The sequence below is a fragment of the Lotus japonicus genome, chromosome 6, assembly GCF_012489685.1.
Source record: "Lotus japonicus ecotype B-129 chromosome 6, LjGifu_v1.2".
In the NCBI taxonomy this organism is placed as follows: Eukaryota; Viridiplantae; Streptophyta; class Magnoliopsida; order Fabales; family Fabaceae; genus Lotus; species Lotus japonicus.
In genome coordinates this window covers 32,973,142-32,994,229 of record NC_080046.1, presented here as the reverse complement: position 1 = coordinate 32,994,229, position 21,088 = coordinate 32,973,142, and the positions used below count along the sequence as shown (strand labels likewise).

Here is a 21,088-nt window from a genome sequence, read left to right as displayed (position 1 = left end):
GATTAGGTTAATTTATCTCACATGAAAGTGTTAAAAATTATCCTAAAATGTGATATATTTAAAATTAAACACATGGTCATGTCACATAGGGTTGGGCCGGACCCATGGCAATGTATCCTAAACTCAAGCTTTGACTAGACTAAATTGGGTTATTTTGTAGAACAAATGTATAATAATCTTCTTACTTTATGCCGATCAGGGACTAAAATCAAAATTTTGCTTATAATATAGGAGCAAAAACGGAATTCCCGATATTTTTGTTTCAACCCAAACTCCCAAAGATTTCAATTTCTCGGAAATTGTTCCTCAGTACCAAGCTGAGTATCTCAGAATCACCGTTACTTCTCCGTTCGACGATCCTGTGATCTCTCTCTCACATTTTCACAAAGGTTCGAACTTTCCTCATGTCTCTATCTTCAAGTTACCTCTTTCTTTTAGATTTCTGTGACTGTTTTACACTTTTTTTCTTCATTTCCCTGAAATGTTTCTGTGTGATCCTTAAATGTTTGATTACCCTCTGAAATTTTGAAGCTTTTTGCTAATTGATGCTAGTCTGGTCTTGGTGCCAGGAAAATTGTTTGTTTTTTTTAATTCAATCGTCAATTATGAATAAGTGTTGTTGCTGATTACTTTAACAACAGCACTTGTTTTTTGAACCCAAAGTATTTTCCTTCATCTTTGACCTTAATCATTCTCTTCATTATTGATTGTAACCTCAAGAGAGAAGGTAACATCAATTTATCAGGTATGCTATGTTTCATCATGTTTTCAGCAGTTAAATTTTAAGGGTTAAAGAACCAGAAAGAACAACGACAAACAAGTCATAAATATTGTAATTTTGATTGTACCTTTTATAACTGTTATTTTCTTGATTGTTTTTGCTGTGTAATGTTGAACTAGATGTTAGAGATTTTGCAAAATTCTAGATAAGATAGTGGAACCTGACAATGGTGGACTAATTTTTTTTTTTTACTACTTTGCAAGTGAAGTTAAGCTATGTGGATCAGATGGATTTCAGAATATTGCTACATTTGTGATTACTGATGTTAGGTTGAATTATTGAATTGTTCATTCTTAGCTTTATCATGTTGAGCTGGACTACTGGAGTTAGAAAAGATATCAAAATACGGAGATTTTAACCTCTGTAATGAATTTATAAATAAAACTGAATATTGATTGATTTTCATCTTAACTCTAGATAATCAAATGGGAAAGTTCACGAGGAGAACTTGGCTGAAAAGCGAGAAAAATGATATGTATATGATGAATACAGTCATGTATTATGATTAAACTATATTTGACTGTCAATACTGAGATAACGGTTGCTCCACCTTCTGTTGTGTATATACAAGCAATTGTTCTCTTTTCATTCTATCATCGTTCTTATTTTCTTATAGTTGAACTTTATTTGATGGAATTTATATCTGTGTTGTGTATGACATACATCCTTTCTTAAGAAAATACAATGTCTTAGCATCTTTTGAAATTCTCTACTGACATCTTAGTATATTTGAAAATTCATCGTATTAGCTCTTGACAATTGTTTAATTTCATGCAAATATCTTCATTGTTTTCTTTTGTTACTATGTTTGGTTCCTTTGTTCTTGTCTTATTTCCACACCTATAAGGCTTTTGGTGTTGTTTCTGACTTTCAACGGTTATGGGTGTCTATTAGGATCCAAAAGCCTTGGTCAAGACTCATGTCAGCTCCTAATGAGGAAAGCCCATCATCACATTCCCAGGTGCATCTCTTCATTCTGAGTAGACGTTTTTGATGGATAAAGAAATAATTAAATATAGATTTTGTATGCAAATTCCAACCACATTTCATGGTCAAACCAGTTTTTGCTGCAAATCTTGCTTGGATGCATTTAAGTCAATTTACATTCTCCTGAAACTCAACTCTGAGCTAAGTTTAGGAATTGTGCCAGTGATTTTAGTTTAGTGTCCCCATTTGGAAGAATATATTAATTAAACTTCATTTTGTCTTTAATATATTTATGACTTGTTTGTCGTTGTTCTTTCTGGTTCTTTAACCCTTAAAATTTAACTGCTGAAAACATGATGAAACATAGCATACCTGATAAATTGATGTTACCTTCTCTCTTGAGGTTACAATCAATAATGAAGAGAATGATTAAGGTCAAAGATGAAGGAAAATACTTTGGGTTCAAAAAACAAGTGCTGTTGTTAAAGCAAGAAGAACTCTGAATTTACCAAATTGTTTCTCCTTTTTCTTATTGAACTGATGAATATGGTTCTCTCCTGCAAGGTGTTGGAGCTTGATTATTCTAAGATACGATGTGCTAATATTTTTTAGATTGCAAAATATATCTTTTAATTCTCCATTTATGAAGGATAGTGCAATGGTGAAGATAATACTGTAATAATTCTCAAATAAATTGAATGGTTTAAACCTTGCATCACTAGCATATGTATGCTATTTCTGAGCTTGACCTTCACATGGACTTTTGGTGCAATTCAAGACTCTACCTGTAGTGATCCTCGATTAGATAAATATGGGTGAAGTGAATGATGGCTCAGTGATGCATGAAGTCAAAAGTCCATCTTGAGTAGCCAGCCTTTGAATCTACTACCTTATCTTCTCTTTAGAATAAAGATCCTGGAAATCGTGAATGCCTCACTTTACCCCTGCTTTTGTTACCTTTAATAAATAAATGGCATGATATGGTAGTTTTAGCAGTCAATCTTTCCAGCATATTAGCATTTCTTTCTATTGTGGATTCTGTCACATGCATAAAGTAATTATTTTTGTTAGTAAATTGGAACATTTACGACAGAGGAGTAATCCATTTCTTCTTTCTCCTATGTATATATTTTTTACAGCTGTTTGCTTCTATTGGGATGTTTTGCAGCTTTCGTCTCAATTTTTCTCAGATCTTCTTGATTCCATTATAGTTGATGTGGCATCGGAGTGTCACAGGGTAGCCAGGCTTGGGCTTGATTCTAATTTGGAAGAAGAAGATGAAGAATTGAAGTTGTCAGCTCAAGCAAGGGTTAGGGTAGCTGATCCTAGTAACAATAATGAAGCAAACGGAAAGTACCTGGTTGACATATTCGGACAAACTCATCCTCCTGTAGCAGATGAAATATTTGAGTGCATGAACTGTGGTCGTTCTATCATGGCTGGAAGGTTTGCTCCTCACTTAGAGAAGTGCATGGGCAAGGTTATTCTTTTAATTTCTGGAATTGTCCATGATGATAATACATATATATTTTTTTTACAGTTAATTTCTTATACTCCCTCCGTTCCTATTTATCTGTCCACTTTGAGAAAAATAATTTGTTCCTATTTAACTGTCCATTTAGCATTTCAAGAGAGCATTAAATGATGTTTTTACAACTAATACCCTTATCAGAACAATAAATGAGGAGAGATAAAACACAATTTAAAGGGTATAATAGTAAAAGCATGCTCAACTTTTCTAACATTCAACCAAATTAATTACACTCAAATGGGACATCTGAGCCATGAGCTCATAGAATCGGAGTATCTATGCTTATTGATGGTGTTAGGTAACAGCCCTTAAGTTAGTTAGTTAGGGTCTTAGGGAAATCCCTTGGTTAGCTAGTTAGCTAAGAGATAAATAGAGAATAGGAGGCGATCGAAATTGTAATCTGGGGTTTCTTGGGGAGTCTTGGTCTCTCGAATACCAGGGAATGTGTGTACTTTCATATCATTCTTCCAATATAATACTGTCTATCTTTGTTGTTCATTGCTGGTACGTATTGGATGATTGAGAATTCAGTGAGACATTTTTTTGCAATTCTCATGCATGTGTTTGAGCTGTTTATTCTATCTTTTCTCATTTGTTTTCCCTGTGATGGAAATGCTTTTTATGCTCCACCTCAGGGTAGGAAGGCTCGTCTGAAAGTGACAAGAAGCAGCACAGCCACGCAGAAGCGGTACTCACGAGGCATTCCTGCTTCTAGATATTCCTCATATTCAAATCACTCTAGCAATAGCATAAACCGGTCGGCAAATGGATCCTCTTCATTTGCAGGTGAGGGGCACTCAAATGGGACATCTGAGCCATGAGCTAGCGATGCGCACCGACTTGGCATGCAGGATTTTTAGGCAGCCTGAACTTTGTTTTGCTGGGAGATAGCATCAGGATGTATTTTGAAAGGAATATTTTCTAACGTTTTGGATCCTAATAGATAAAATTGCCATATTTGTAGATCACAGAACAATACTACCTTGTCACTGATTCAGCTATAGTTTTGTTTACTCATTACAATGTATATTTGGTGGGCTACAATGTATATTTTGTGGGCTCCAAAAATGAAGCCTTTGTATTTTTTTTTGGTAAAAGAAAAGTTATTAAGCCCACAATTATAATTTTCATTATCAATGTATGTTTTGTGAGCTGCTTATGCATAAAAATTATAAAAAAATTCCGTTGCCGGGACTTGAACCCGGGTCTTTCGGGTGAGAGCCGAATATCCTGACCAACTAGACTACAACGGATTATTGATAGTTTTACAAACGTATTGTATTGTAATACATTACTATTTGACTTTTGATTGATAGAAAAGCATATACGACAAGTCTTATTCTGCTACTTAAATGAAATTTTCATAGTTAACTCCAGGAGACACGACGTGCAAAATTTACCTTCAATTTAAATCTCCCTTATATCTTATATGCAATATAAAATATCCTGTTCTTGTTTAGTTTTTCTTATCATGGTGGTGGTTAATTGAGGCCACAGAATATTTCGATGTCTTTTTTCCTGTTGGGAGTCCAATCCTGAGAGTTGTAAGTAGTTTCTGATGTTTTTATACATATTGGATGCATTAATGTTTCATAGACACTTGAAATATACATTCACCCAGTTGGATACGGAAAGAAAAAGAGAAATAAGAGATTTGATATCTAGATAAAGTGTTGTGTGAACAAAGAGATGGTGAGTGGAATTGAGATGAAATAGAAAAAGGAGTGTGAATAAGTGCATACTCTATTGAATGAGGCGGTATAATTCGTTGTTCTAAGGTACTTTTTACTTTTTAGAATGAGGTGTGCCTCATTGGAGGAAGGTGAGGTGGAGTTACTTGTTGCTTATTTTTAGGCATCGTTTCTTGTGGAAGCAACCATGCCTTAGCTAATTCTTAAATAAAAAACAAATGTTTCTATATCATTCATCAACAAATTTATGGTTTCAAGTAGAGAGAAAGAAACTAATACGTGAACATAAGGTAGATCAACCGATCTATTACATTAAAAATGAAAAGAAAAATTATCTGAACAAATCCAAAATCTACATGAACAAATCCAGAGCAGAAAAATGACCCAAAAAATAAAATATGAAGCAACCTAAAATCAGAATGAGATGAGGAAAGGGAGAGGGAAATAAACAACCCAATAAATCAAAAAAGTTATGACTTGAAGCAAATAATCAAAGGGGAGCTTTCCAAAATGCATTATTCAATCTATAAATGGTTCACCTTAGTCTCACTGATAAAATAAACTGTCATTAAAGCAGATAAATGACACTCTTTTTAAGCTATACTTACCCGCTACAGGCAAATCTACAATACTCTTAAAGGACTCCTTCCATTCCAAAATGGTTGTTGTTTAAGGAAATGTATACAGTTTAAGAGTTCAATAATTGATATAAAGTCTAGCTAAAACACCCCTATTTAAAGTTGAGTTTTATTAAAGAGAGAAAATGTTAGCTATTGGTTAAGTGATTGATGAGAATTGTGATTAGTGAGAATTTGAGGTGATACGTAGGTGGGAGTAAATGGGGGTATATATGGAAGAAGATGTGATTAATCTTAATAATATATGAAGCCCATCCACCAAAGTGGGTCACATTGTTATTTAATTTCCACATGTTTTGATTCTATTGGTTGATATTATTGAATTTCCAAATGTCTAATTTGAAGGTGTGAAAAACGACTAGAAGGGGGGGGTTGAATAGCGTTTTCAATATAAAAACTTTCCCCTTAAGATTTAAAGTAAATCTTTTCGGTTTCTCTAAGATAGATGGTGCAGCGGATAAAGATAGAGAGAAGAGAAAAGCACACAAGTATTTTATCCTGGTTCACTTGATAAATCCTCAAGCTAATCCAGTCCACCCGTTAAGGTGATTTATTCCTTCTTAGAATGAAGGCAATCCACTAATCAGATAATTGTTACAACTGCACTTGAAACCTACAAGTGACTAACAATACACTGACTTAGCTGTCACTAAGATTCACTCTCTTAGTCTTCTCTAGGATCCGATCAACCTTGATCTCCTAAAGGAATCACCACTAAGATTCACTCTCTTAGTCTTCTTAAGGATACTGACCTACCCGGTCCCTTAAGGAAAATCAAACAACTGTTTGAGGTTGGTGTTTACAAAGGTTTGCTTCTAAATAAGCTGAGTGTAAACTAAATAAGAACAGATGAAGAAAGTAGAAGCTTGAATCTTTTCTTGTATTGCAGCTCTTGATCTCTCTCTCTTAGCTTTCTTCTTTTTCTTCAGCCTTTTATAGTCCAAGGTGCAAAGGATATTTCTGTTGAGAGAATATGACCGTTGGAGGGCATTTCTGGAACTTCCAGAACCTGCTGTGGCTGAACCTTGGTAGGTAGGCTTTTCAGAATAGTACACTGCTCTTGTACTTCTTGATAGAGACATTTGCCTTTAACCAATGACTTCTGATCAGAGGAATACTTCGTGTTGGAACTTGTGAAGCTTGGTGATCAGAGTCAGAGGGATGCTTGGATCCTCTGACCTTCGTAACTTCTGCTTCTGGACCTTCAGAGCTTCTGGACCTTCAGAGCCTCTGGTCCCTCAGAGCTTCTGGTCTTCAGATCTTCTGATCCTCAGATCTTCTGATCCTCTGATCTTCTGATCCTCTGATCCTCAGATCCTCTGATCTTCAGATCTTCTGATCTTCAGATCCTCTGATCCTCAGATCCTCTGATCTTTAGATCTTCTGATCTTCAGAACTTCTGACGAATATATCTTCTGGTGTCAGAATCAGAACCTGTTTGTCAAAACACTCAAGACAAACATTAGAGTATCATAGTTGTTCATCCACAAATAAATACTTGTTATCATCAAAACATAGAGTTGTACCACATGACCAAATCTTGATCTTACATAATTTTGATTGGTCCCATATTGTTGATATAAATCATGGAGATGAAAACAAGGTGGCAGTTCCGTAAATAAGTAGAGTTTTAAGTGAAACATGTTCTAAATTTATAACATGAGTCCATGATCGTGAGTTCGAATCTGGCTGAGATACAAAAATAAGAATTTTGACATTTGGTCCATTTGTACTTTGCAATCTACATCAATAAAAGTATTCTTTTATCCTTTTTTTTTTACAACAAGTATTTTTTATACTGTTTTTCATGCTGTCATCGATAAAAATAATGTGATTAGAGGACTACTGCTTTTGGTGTTGTCAATATATTAAATATGTATTATAAGTAGTATATTAATAAATGTATAGTACACAACAGTATTAACAATATACGTATTTGACCGTCAAAAAATAATATACGTATTTACTTTTAAAAAATAATATACATATTTGCTCCATAGAAAATAAATATACATTTTTCCAAAAAAATAGACCTAAACCTTTGATAGAAAAATATATTTATATATTAATAGAAACACAAAAATCGTTAATATCATTAAATACATATTGTAAAAAATTATTTAAAAATTGTTCAATAATGAATAAACAAAAATATTATCCTAAAAAAATATACAAAAAATTATCATTATCCAAAAAAATTGAAATTTATATAAATTATTCATTATTTATTATATTCAAATTATTTTATGAATATTATAGAAATAGTTGAATCAAACACATTTCCAAAGAAGTTGCTTTCTTCTCTTATTTTTTTAGGCATTATGTGTCTAAGTCTTAATATTTTTCCGCATGATGCTTCCAATGTACGGATGTGTGTTTGGAGATATTGATGAAAGATTTCGTGCCAAGCTATCCGCAATACTTGCTTCTATTAACAATGGAGCTAGCTGCATTTTAATGCCTTTGTTGTGAGAAGGCTACATTTTAGTCCAGAACGCATTTAGAGAGATTCGTATCAGTTTAAATTTGTTATATTGTTGGTCTATCATACACTATTGAACTGATTTTCCCTTTATAAGAAAAATATACTAATATACTTCTTTGGTCTGACTATTCTGAAAATGAATAGAAAAGGACTATGAATCCCAATTAGATTATAATCAAATTTATTATTTGAAATCTTTCTTTTAATTCTTATTTTTTCTTTTGTCTCTTATTAGGCTTTTCTTTTGAAAACCCAAGGGAAAAATACTAGATAATGGAATCACAATCTAAATCTAATTGTGTCCCCTTATAAAATACCATCTTATTTATCTTGCATAATACAAAATGCATTCCATCATTGTTTTCTCTTTTGGTTGGTTGTAGACACAAAGTATAACAGGGCCTATGACACCTTTTGATAGTCATTTACCATTTCAGCTACTGTTAAATTTTGAGAGGTTTTCATTTTCATATAATTAGTAGTTTAAATGTGAAGCACTCTTCATAGAGTAGCGGTATATTGTCCATACTTGCCCTATATTTTCCCCTTTGATTTTAGCTTTTGGAGAAAATATAGTTATCCTCAAATTTTCAATGGGTAAGAGCATGTATGTGAAGAATTATGTGTTCTTAGGACATTGATGATGTGGCATATAGAATTGCTCCAATATCATAGATGACATGTCAGAAACAAATCAAGCCCAGGGATTGATTGTAGTTCCTCTATATAATAATAGGCCCTCAAGTAATATGCGTTAATGTATTTTTATTTACAGGTTTTTTTTACTGAAAGTATGGATTTGGAATGATCACATCTCACGATATTATGCATACATGGCTGGGATGGCGGGAAGCAGGTCTATTTTGGTAAGTGGAAACTTAATTTAGTTGGCACTGTTTGATTAATGTATTAGTTTGAAGCTACTTTTGTGTCTGTTTTATATTTTGGTCCATGTGTGTGTTGGTTAGTTGAATTAGGCTAATCTGAAATCGAAACCTCAAAGAATCAAGGCGCCACTGGACATACGCAACAAGAAGCTGAAAGAAGGAAATGGGCAGCAGGCAGGAGCATAGAGAGAGAGAGAGAGAGAGAGAGAGAAGGTTGATTGGATACAAAGAAAGCTAATAAAGTGGTTATATTATTGTAAAACAAAAGCTATACGGGATAAGCTTTTAAAAATTATTCTAGAATTTTAAAATGTAAATTAAAAAAAAAATGATTGTGTATCAGTTTCATACTTTAGTCTATGTGGTCACTTATCAAGCACTCTCTTCACAACCTGATGCAGAATTGCACAAGATAGTGAGCAAAGCACTTCATTAATATAATTTTGGTCTTCTATATTGAATATTTTTCTGCTTCTATTCTCAAATTTCAGGGGTAGTTGATGGAGCATGAACTTTATTCATAAGAGTTCATATCCAAGTGATTTGAAATGAAAACCTTTGGCATTGAACATATTGGAGTGGAACATATACACTGTCACTTCCTTTGCTTTTTCTTATTTCATCACAAGTTACCCTCACTGATGTGCAATATAGAAAGGTAACAATATTTGGATAAGTGAAATCTTTTACTAATATAATTTCATAAGAAACTGACATTAGTAAGTACATACCAGTATGTGCTTGAAGAAGTAACAATATAATAAAATGAGGCCCCCATTTGAGTTGTTGAGAAATGGAGAGAGGGTGTGACTGCCTCTGTTTACTTTGTGCTTTTCACTGTAGAATTCATATATGTAACTTTGTACAAAGAGCTGTTATTTTGTTCAGATTTCAAATGATTGCTTCTGAAAATATATTTAAAAGATATTTCTTGGGAAGATGTAAGATCACTTCTCTATCAGACCTTGAGAATTTGTGTTGAAGATAGTTAATTTTGGAGAGTACAATTGTTTTAGGAAACAAGGTGGTGTCTATTTAGTAGGAGCTGTTCCTGATGGTGTTTTTGGGGTTCAAAGTATTTCAGTTTCAAATTTGCTGGAAAATAGATTGATTAGAAATTCTTCCTCAAGTTGTTTAAATGAAAATGGGTTTGGGATGATTCTTTTCTATTATGATTATAATTGATGTATCAAATGATGTTTCACATTTTGTATGTTTAATATAATTTCAATATTTTTTAGAGTACAAAGACCTGGTGGAAAGGAAAATTTTAATGAAAATATTGTGATGTTAAAACTAACATGTTAAGCACATGTCATTGACTCTCGATCTTTGCTCTTTTTTTTTTTAAAGTACCTTGACATTAGACAATTTATAAAGAGAGTGGTTTTGACACCATATCGAGCTAATTCTGATGAAGAACTTGAGCTTTTCAAATCAAATTTGCTTTTCCACTACAGGCATGCTTATGTTGCATGCTTATGTATGGATTTTGCGATTTGAGGAAACTTATTATCCGTGCTAATGTACTATAGAATAGAAAGGGATTTTATTGCTTTTTATGTCAGGAAATTTTCAAATTAAATTTTGTTTTATAGGAAATCGTAATGGCATTAAAGTCTCAATCAAAGAACTAGAACAAGAGAGAAATAAAGAAAGAATCAATTAAATTGAATAATCATAACATTAATTGAAATTTAATTTTGAAAATATCAACTTAACTACTTCACTGTCATATTTGTTAAAGATTCAATTTGTAACCCCAAGATAAGGGAACACTTTAGTTAGTATTAAGAACAAACTCTATAAGGAAAAACAATAAATTTGGACTAACATGAGTTTAAGAAATTCTAAAAGTGAAACTAAAAGCACCAGTGTATCACTTTCATTAACTAAAAGTAGGAAAATAAATTCATCAAATAATATAATGTACTCTTATTTTTGTACAAATTAAAGAGTTAAAAGTTCAAACGGGGAGGTACATTTTAAATGAAATTACTTTCATGATAAAACTAACATAAAAAAAATTTTCTTATAGTTTTTGTACATTCTTTATAATTTTTCAGATAGTTTTAAGAGTAAATATAGAATAAGTCTGAACGCGCATATTAGAAAACATTGATACATACATAGTCTATATTTACGAATGACTAAATTACATGGTTAAAGACTCTCATGGCAAGAAATTTTTTACATGAAAATACTTTCATATAAAAATTAATAGAAAAATAATTTTTAATAAAATTTCTCTAATTTACAATATAATCTCATATTTAAAATGTACTACATATATAGTCTGCTTTCTTTTTGTAATAACATTTTTCCAAGAATATAATTTAATGTTAAAAAGAATAGATAAATAAATATTCATATAATTTTAATACGTTTTCCATAATTTGTTTTATAATTTTGAAAAAAAAAACAAATAAAAAGCATGAAAATGTGATAGTAAAATTATATCGTCCATGGACTAGAAAAGAAATTATTATAATATATATATATATATATATATATATAACTATGTTTAAATTACATAGTAAAAAAATCTCACGAGGTAAAATATGTTACATGAAAGTAATTTACTGGTAAAACTTATTTATAATTAAATTTTTATTTCATTCCAATACCTTTATCATTATTGTAAAATAATTTTAGAAGTAAATTTTACATGAAAATACTAGAAATGTAAATTTCTCACTGCTTTGAAATATAATTTCATGTAAATATAGTTTTCTTTTATTTTTGTACAAATTGTAGGATGAAAATATCTCACAGAAGAAACATTTGACATGAAAATCTATTCCTATTAAAACTATTAAAATTTATTTTTTCATAATTATGATATAATGAAAATGTAGTAGTAAAATTATGTTATATGAGGATTAGAAAAAGATTCAATGTATATATAATTATTAAGTATATATAATTTTTAAGTTTAAATTACATCGTTAAAAACTTTTACGATAAGATATATTTTCATGTCAAAAATAATTTTGATATAATTTCAATGTATTTTTTTAATTTTTCAAAATATTTATGTAAATAAAACTATAGAATATCTCCAATGCACGAGCATAAAACTAGATATGTCAGATGAGCTCATCCCAATTAGTCTTGACTCGGTAATGGAATAGATTAAATGTACATATCTTGACCTTCCGCACAGAATGAAAGACCCGCAATTCTTTCAAGATAGAGTAATATTAACCCCTACATTGGAGGCTGTTGAAATGATAAACACTTACATGCTTGGCTTGATAGCTGCACCAGAACATGAATATCTGAGCTCCAACTCTGCCTTGCGATGTTATGAGCATTCTAAAATCCGAGGTGAGTGGTTTACCACATAATTTTTGAACGGCACTAAAAGTTAAGGAATGTCAAACCACAAACTATTATTAAAAGTTGGTATTCCAATCATGCTTTTGAGAAATATAGACCAAGCAGCAGGTTTATGCAATGGAACCAGATTAATTGTTGATGAACTTGGTGAACGTTATATTGGTGCAACTGTTATCACTAGAACCAATGCTAATGACAAAGTGCACATTTCAATAATGGACTTGGTTCCTTCTGATCCAAATTTCCAATTAAATTCAGAAGAAGACAGTTTTCAATTGCAGTATGCTTTGCGATGAACATAAACAAAAGCCAACGACAAACACTATCTCAAGTTGGCCTCTTCTTTCTGGGGCCCGTCTTCTCTCATGGTCAGTTATATGTAGTTTTCTCTATAGTACGCTCAAGAAAAGGTCTTAAACTTTGAATACTGGATGAGTTAGGCAAACAACAGACCAGTACTATAAATGTAGTGTTTAAGGAAGTTTTTGGAAATGTTTGATGTGTACAACACAATTTCATTAATTTATTCTATTTTTCTCTTCATATATTATTACACAATTGACTTATGTATAATTTAAAAATTACATATATATGAAAACTAATTTATTTATTACAAAATTCTAACATAAAATTCCGTGCAGCGCACGGGTTATATACTAGTTGTCTTGAATTCCTAAAACAACAATTATTTTGAAAAATATGTCAAAACCTAAAATAACAATCATTTTGAAATTAAGAGAATACTTTCTTTTTATTTAGATCAAGGTATTTAACAATGACTAATTATCTCCTGGTTATGAGATTTGCATTAAACAGTAAAAAAATGGTCACAATATATACTATACTCTCATTAGCAATGATCAAACCTCCAACCACCGTATGGTTAAAAGAACTTGAGGTTTATTCACAATATATACATCAAAAAGTCAAAGCGGGATTTCTTCCTATTGCATGTTGCCATGTTATGAAGTTTTATCAGTAACTGTAATCTTTCAGTATCATATATTTGAATTCCTCCGTTTTGTTTTTATCAGAAGAAACAAGGACAAACGGCGAAACAGAATAAGCTCACAATAAATGGATGGATGAATATCAGGTGACCCATCCGATAAACCTAAATTTGGTTCGTACATTAGTTAAGATGCATGCTTGCTTTTGGAATTTTTGATACAAAGAATCACTAATATACACATATAGAGGCATCATTCAATTCGCTGCACCTAGGTCTGAGATAATAAGTGGATAACCACGATGCATGGAGGATCGAATATAAAGATTTTTGGAACATACAACTATGAAGCATCATTCAATTGGCTGCAATAGTACTCGATTAATTTGTTTGGTTGATACACTAAAAAATATATTTATTTGGTTGATAATGAAGCTTGAACAGCAAGAAGAAGAAGATATTGGATCACAATGTTTGGTTTGTGTTCTTGAGAAATTTTATTCGGCCTCTCGGTTTCTTTGGATGGTCAGCTAGAACAATGTGTTCTAGTGGGTCAAAATAGCCATAAGGTTCAATAACGTCCCAAATGACTAAAATGTTTCATAACTAAGTAATTACTATGTTTATCGGTCGAAATGGCCAAAGTGAGGATTTGTGTCCAATAATTAGCTGAGCTGAATAAAGCCAACAAACTTGCTAAACAATTAAAAGTCTCACCAAGCCTATAACTAAAGGTTTGATTCCTTCATTTGGGTAAGCATTACCTATTTAATTTGCTATCTAAATATTTTTCTAAGACTTTGTGATTCTCTATCCTAGAAGCTGACTTAAGTGTCGGATTGCCTTTTGCTGGTTTACCACTATGGTACACTACAAAGCTCCGCATCAAACAAATTTCATCGTACGTGCAAAGATTAGAGGGGCTTGAAGTTTTATTTTTTGAAGAACGGTTTGAAGAAAAATAAACTGAATGGGAATGATAAAAGATTCAAACAAAAAAAACCCTAATAAGGATTTTTTCTCCCTAAATAAAGAAAAATTCGGTTCACATGTTACAATTAATTTTAGCAAAAATAAGATAGAATTCTAACCTTGAACACTTTGATCTTTGAATGATGGTTGTAAGTTGAATGCTCTGAATGTAGTGGAAACGTCCACGACGGAGCACCAGAGGAGCAACAAGGAGTGTACCTGCAAAAGAGACTCCTACACTCAAGTAAGCTTCTAGATCAGAGTGAGAATTTCAAAGCTTAAGAAGAACGAATGTTGCATAATGAATGACGCTTGAGTAAATGAACGACTAAAATTGTATGGCTTAATAGCTCTTGGTCCCTTCAAACAAAAATTATCAAAATTAGTCCCTCACATTTACACACTTATACCGTTTTAGTCCCAAATAGGGATCTTTTTTGCAAAAAATTAAGCAATGTGGAGGACCAAAAGTGCTCATTTTTTTATTGGGGACCAAGCAAAATCGTGATAAGTGAGAGACCAAAAGAGCTATTAAGCCTTGTAATCATAGGTTCGGTGTCCATTATGTTTGTGACTTGAGGTTTTTAAGATGCGTTGATGAAAGTTTTATTGGGTTATGATCATTTTTAAATGGCCTTGCAATTAAAGGAGCTAGTATGAACGATCCACGCGACTTATGTTGGACGACATGTTTCTTAGTTAAGTCATTTTGACCGACATCATGGTACTCGATTAGCCATAAGATCTTTAGACCAACTGAGATGCATCAAGCCTGATAATTTTTTAGGCAGAAAAAAATATTTGAAACAACTTATACCCCATATTAGTAGTAAAAACACGACTCATAAGATAAATTTTAGATAATTCATTGTAGTACTTAATAGACAACAGTAATTCTTGGAATTGGGAAGGACCCACTTCCCCACTCCCAACTAGTAACCATGGGCACATTACAAATGCAATCTCCATAAAAGTATCCCCATCCAAAGCTATGTAGAGGAGGACAACATAATGCATGCAAAGAAAGACACAAGATGACAGATGGTGCACTTGTTGTGGAGGATACAATCATGAGCCTAAGGGAACTTCCCACTATACTAATTTTTCCATTCAATTTAAGTGGTGGGACCCAACACCATTATTACACGTGTGTACTTCCCCATTGGTGGAAGGATGCACACATTGGTGCCACGTGTCTTTTCTATTAATAATGGGTGTTCTGATGATTAGTGATGTAAAGGAAGGTTGTTGGAAGGAACAAAGAGGGTTAAAGTATGTAAAGGCTATATAAAGCCAAAAAAAAGTAAGATAGAGACAATGGACGGGGAAAAATAAAGGATGAATAGCGATGCCCGTTGTTTGTGGATGAGTTTTGCATTCTTGCACTAGAGATTTTTTAATTTTTTTTTATCTTGGGCGTATTTTTTATTTTCACTACAGATTAAGTAAGCGGCATTTGTAAATTAACACTGGACTAACCAACGTAGTATGATGATTGTTGTAATATTGCAAACACTATAGAAATAGTTTATTTTAGCATTTAAGTTTAGTGTCGGTGATAAGCGCATAATTGATACATTTTATGTGTGTTTTTTTAAAATTTATTATATTCATTTTTTGCTTAATTGTTATGACTTAGTCATGTTCTGACCATTAATGCTTATTTGGATTATTCTTAAAAAAGTGCTTAATTCTTTCTTTTTTAGCTTTTATGACCATTTGCACTAAAATAGGTTGAACATGGAGTTACAGATATGAAAATAGGGCAAATAATATGTCGTTTGAAAGCTAACTTAAATCCCTACAATTGTCATGTTCAGAAAAATTCGAGAATCAAGCTCTAACGTGGTAAGAATAGCTGCCACCTAAGAAGTTGTTGTTTCTAATCCTGCAAGTCTCGAACGGTTTGCACTAAAATGATCATATCTTGAGCTACAGAACTCTGAATTTGGATCTAATTGAAAGACCGCGAAGCTGACTTAAAGAGTTACAACTATCATTTACCTCAGTTGAAGATTCAGCCTTCTTGTGAGGCCTGCAAATGCCTGAGTGTTCAGTAGCTTACTCCTTTCTATGGGCTCGATTTTGTGAAGATTTAGAAAAGATTTAGATAACAAGGGATTGTTACTTGATAGACAAGTTTATTTATTAGTGTAAATAGACTAGTTGAGGCTCTTGTTAGGCATATCATCTAATCCTTATTTTAGTTGTTTTTTATGGCTTGCTAAACTCTTCTATTAGTCCTAGGGTTCTTAATTTTCATGTGTTTGCATACCTTAGGTTCAGTTCTTAATAGTAATACGTCATTTTATTCACAGTTGAATTATGATATTTACTCATGCTTGAATATGCTTTCTGTTCATGACGTCTGAATTTGAAGTCGTATTCTGTTCTAATTTCCTTATCTGAGCGAGTGAATCGGTTGAAGCGATTGTTAATGTTGTTCTTAACCGGTTGGTTGTTAGCTTTGAGGATCCCGACTCTTTAGATTGTTCTTGTACTTTGAGGGGGAAATGTTTCTTTCTTAACTTGTACAAATTAAATTCTGGGCGATTATCCGGTAGAGGATCTTGGATTCCAACTCACGATTGTGAATTGAGTTTCTACTCAGAGTTGAAGTAATCTCTTGTGATCGATGAAAGTATGCTGCACTTGGTTATTATAACCTGAAGACTAACGTTTTTCTCATCTGATAATTCAATTGTTTATTATCATGCTTGATAATCAATCAATAAACCCATTTTACTTGCTTTCGTCTCTAAATTCGGTTTATAATTCACTTTAGTCCTTATAAGAACGATCCTGCTGTTATGCCTTGTATTACACTAATCAGTTTTGTTTACGCACCCGCGACAATGCGTTCGTCAGTTAGCCACAATACCAACACTAAATTTGATTAGTTTGCGATGGCCAAACCAATGCAAAGCTGACGCAGCTAACATAAAATTAAAAGACACATTTTTATTTAGCCAGAACTAATTTACTTCTTCTGGATTCCTGTTATATTACATTTTGGAGTGGTAATCCTGTTATATTAGCAAAATCATATCCCTTCAACAAAAACTAAATCGAATTAAAAAAAACATAAAAATGAAAGAGCTATATTAATGATTGCAGAGTTGTGCAGATAGGCATTATATGATCCCAATCTAGTGTGATTTTGATTGCTGCTTGAGTGAAGGAGCATTGTCATTGATGTGTACCTGAAGCTTTTGTTTTTTATGCAAAAAGGTGCTGAAGCAAAGCCGCTACTGTCCGATATTGGTGTTGGTTTATATTGATGTCCACAATCTTCGAATGGGAGTTTACGCTATCACGCCTTTGCTGCCCTAAAGCATAAGCTTACCCATGCACCTATACTTGCTTTACCTAACTTTGCTAAATCTTTTGAACTTGAATGTGATGCTTCAAATGTAGGTATTGGTGCTGTGTTGCTTCAAGAAGGCCACCCAATTGCTTATTTTAGTGAAAAGTTAAGCGGAGCTGCCCTTAACTTTGTGTGTCTTAACTTTGATTTACTCAAGAGATTGTGAGAATTTTTGAGTGGAAAAAGGCAAGAGTGCACATCATAGAAAAGCCAATTTGAGGGAAACACGAGAGAAGTGAGGTAAACACTAACATTTGTTTGTTCTACTTGAATCTTTTCATTTGTCAAAGATGTCAGGAGAAGAGGAGGAGCAACCAGCAGTGCGACTCTCGACCATCGAAATGCGGGCTCTTACACAACAACTGGAAAACTTAATGAGGAGGCAAACTGAAGAGATCCACGAAAGGCTGGATCAAATGGAGAACCGGAACAATAGTGACAGTGAAGGCGGGAGGCCACGACGAATTCATGAAAATCCTAGACCTGCTCGGATTGAAGGAGTCAAATTCCAAATTCCTCCTTTTAAGGGAAAGAGTGATCCAGAGGCATACTTGGAGTGGGAACTCAAAATAGAGCATGTCTTTGCTTGCAACAACTATGAGGAGGACCAAAAGGTGAAACTTGCAGCTGCTCACTTTTCAGACTATGCTCTTGTTTGGTGGAATAAGTTTGCAAAAGAGAGATTGAGAAATGAGGAGCCAGCGGTGGAAACATGGGCTGAAATGAAACGAATCATGAGGAAAAGATATGTCCCTTCAAGCCATGCTAGGGATGTAAAATTTAAACTTCAAAAACTTACCCAAGGCAGCAAGAGTGTTGAGGAGTATTACAAAGAACTTGAGGTGCTTATGTTGCAAGCCAATCTTGAGGAGGATGAAGAGGTAACCATGATTCGATTTATTAATGGTCTGTCTAATGATGTTAGAGATATTGTAGAACTTCAGGAATATGTAGACATGGAAGAATTGCTGCACAAGGCCACTAAAGTTGAGCAACAACTCAAAAGGAAAGGGCTTGCAAGGAAGAGTTCTACCAATTCCAATTCATCTTGGAGAGACAGAATGAAGAATGAAGGGCCGAGCACCCTTAGCAAACCAGCCACCAAACCACAAGCTTCAGCTTCTTCAAAACCTCTTGAACAACCATCCAAAAAGAGCAAAGAGGTCAAGTGCTTCAAATGCCAAGGTATGGGACATTATGCTTATGAATGTGCCTCCAAAAAGACCATGATTCTTAAGGATGATGGAGACTACACCAGTGAGTCCGAAGGAGAACAAAGTGAAGAAGAAGAGGAGGCAGCCATGAATGGTGAACTGTTGATGATCCGAAGAATGCTTGGTAGCCAACAAAAGCCAAAGAAAGAAAGCCAAAGAGAGAATATCTTTCACACAAGATGTTCTGTCAATGGGCAGATTTGCTTGATGATTGTTGATGGCGGAAGCTGTACTAATGTGGCTAGTGAAAGAATGGTGGAGAAGCTGAACCTGGTCACAAAACCACATCCTTGGCCATACAAACTTCAATGGCTCAGCCACTATGGAGAAATACAAGTAAGTAAGCAAGTTGAAGTTGACTTTTCCATTGGCAAATACAGGGATAAGGTTCTTTGTGATGTTGTTCCCATGGAGGCTAGTCACATACTGCTGGGAAGACCATGGCAATATGACACCAACTCTGATCATAATGGAAGCACCAACAAGATCTCATTCCAACATCATGGCCAGAAAATTACGCTCAAACCTTTGAGCCCTAGGGAGGTGCGTGAGGATCAAAAGAAAATGAGAGAAAAGATTGAACAAGAGAGAAAAGAAAAGAGTGAGACACTTGAGAGAAAGCAAAAAGAAAAGAGTGAAACACTTGAGAGAGAGCAAAAAGAAAAGAGTGAAATACTTGAGAGAAAAGAAATTTGTTTGATCAAAAAGAGAGAGGTGAAAAGGATGATAGCTTCAAAACAGATCCTATACTTGATGTTTTGCAAAAATCAGATTTTGAACACTAACACTTTTGAAAATTTTGAGCTGCCTTCTAGTGTTAAATCTCTTTTGCAGGATTATGAGGATGTGTTTCCAACAAGTGTTCCAAGTGGTCTACCACCACTGAGAGGAATTGAGCATCAAATTGATCTCATTCCGGGAGCTTCTTTGCCTAATAGGCCAGCATATAGAAGCAACCCACAAGAAACCACTGAAATTCAAAGACAAGTGGAAGAACTCTTGAACAAAGGGTGGGTAAGAAATAGCATGAGTTCTTGTGCTGTACCGGTGATTTTGGTACCAAAGAAAGATGGGACTTGGAGAATGTGCTCTGATTGTAGAGCCTTGAATAACATCACCATTAAGTATAGGCACCCTATTCCTAGACTTGATGATTTGCTTGATGAATTGCATGGAGCATGTTATTTTTCTAAAATTGATTTGAAAAGTGGTTACAATCAGATAAGGATTAAAGAAGGGGATGAATGGAAAACTGCTTTCAAAACTAAATATGGTTTGTATGAATGGTTGGTTATGCCTTTTGGTTTAACTAATGCACCTAGTACTTTTATGAGACTAATGAACCATGTTTTGAGGGAATTCATTGGGAAATTTGTGGTTGTGTACTTTGATGATATTTTGGTCTATAGCACTACTCTTGAGCTGCATGTTGAGCACTTAAGATCCGTCTTGAGTATGCTTAGAAAGGAACAATTGTTTGCCAATCTTGAGAAATGCACTTTTTGCACTGACCATGTTGTGTTTCTTGGTTTTGTTGTGAGTTCGAAAGGAGTGCAGGTTGATGAGGAAAAGATCAAAGCCATTCAAGAGTGGCCCACTCCTAAATCCGTGGGTGATGTAAGAAGTTTTCATGGCTTGGCCAGTTTCTACAGGAGGTTTGTAAAGGACTTTAGTACCTTGGCAGCACCCCTAAATGAAGTGGTGAAAAAGAATGTGGGTTTTCATTGGGGAAAGAATCAAGAAGAGGCCTTTGCTGCCCTAAAGCATAAGCTTACCCATGCACCTATACTTGCTTTACCTAACTTTGCTAAATCTTTTGAACTTGAATGTGATGCTTCAAATGTAGGTATTGGAGCTGTGTTGCTTCAAGAAGGCCACCCAATTGCTTATTTTAGTGAAAAGTTAAGCGGAGCTGCCCTTAACTATTCTACTTATGATAAGGAATTGTATGCTTTGGTGAGAGCTTTGAAGACCTGGCAGCATTATCTTTTGCCCAAGGAATTCGTGATTCATAGTGATCATGAGTCGCTGAAATACTTGAAGGGGCAAGGTAAGTTGAACAAAAGGCATGCCAAATGGGTTGAATTTTTGGAACAATTTCCCTATGTCATAAAACACAAAAAGGGGAAAAGTAACATTGTGGCTGATGCTTTATCCAGGAGACACGTGTTGCTTTCCATGTTAGAGACTAAATTGCTAGGACTTGAACATGTGAAAGAAATGTATGAAAAAGATGATAACTTTGCTGAAATTTTTGTGGCTTGTGAGAAAGTTTCTCAAAATGGATTTTATAGGCACAATGGA

General features: G+C 33.8%; 1 protein-coding gene and 1 non-coding gene across 2 annotated transcripts; one reads left to right on the top strand and one right to left on the bottom strand.

Annotated features, from left to right (window-relative positions):
* Nucleotides 1–229: 229 nt before the first annotated feature.
* LOC130724580 (SAGA-associated factor 11) lies at nucleotides 230–4,372 on the top strand. Its single transcript, XM_057575849.1, has 4 exons — nucleotides 230–389; nucleotides 1,676–1,742; nucleotides 2,877–3,188; nucleotides 3,875–4,372. Exons 2-4 carry the CDS (start codon nucleotides 1,701–1,703, stop codon nucleotides 4,058–4,060), a joined length of 540 nt encoding a protein of 179 aa, XP_057431832.1. The 5' UTR covers nucleotides 230–389; nucleotides 1,676–1,700; the 3' UTR covers nucleotides 4,061–4,372.
* A 47-nt stretch (nucleotides 4,373–4,419) lies between these two features.
* Nucleotides 4,420–4,492, bottom strand: TRNAE-CUC (transfer RNA glutamic acid (anticodon CUC)). Its single transcript has one exon. It is a non-coding gene; the product is annotated as a tRNA-Glu (tRNA).
* Nucleotides 4,493–21,088: the final 16,596 nt, after the last annotated feature.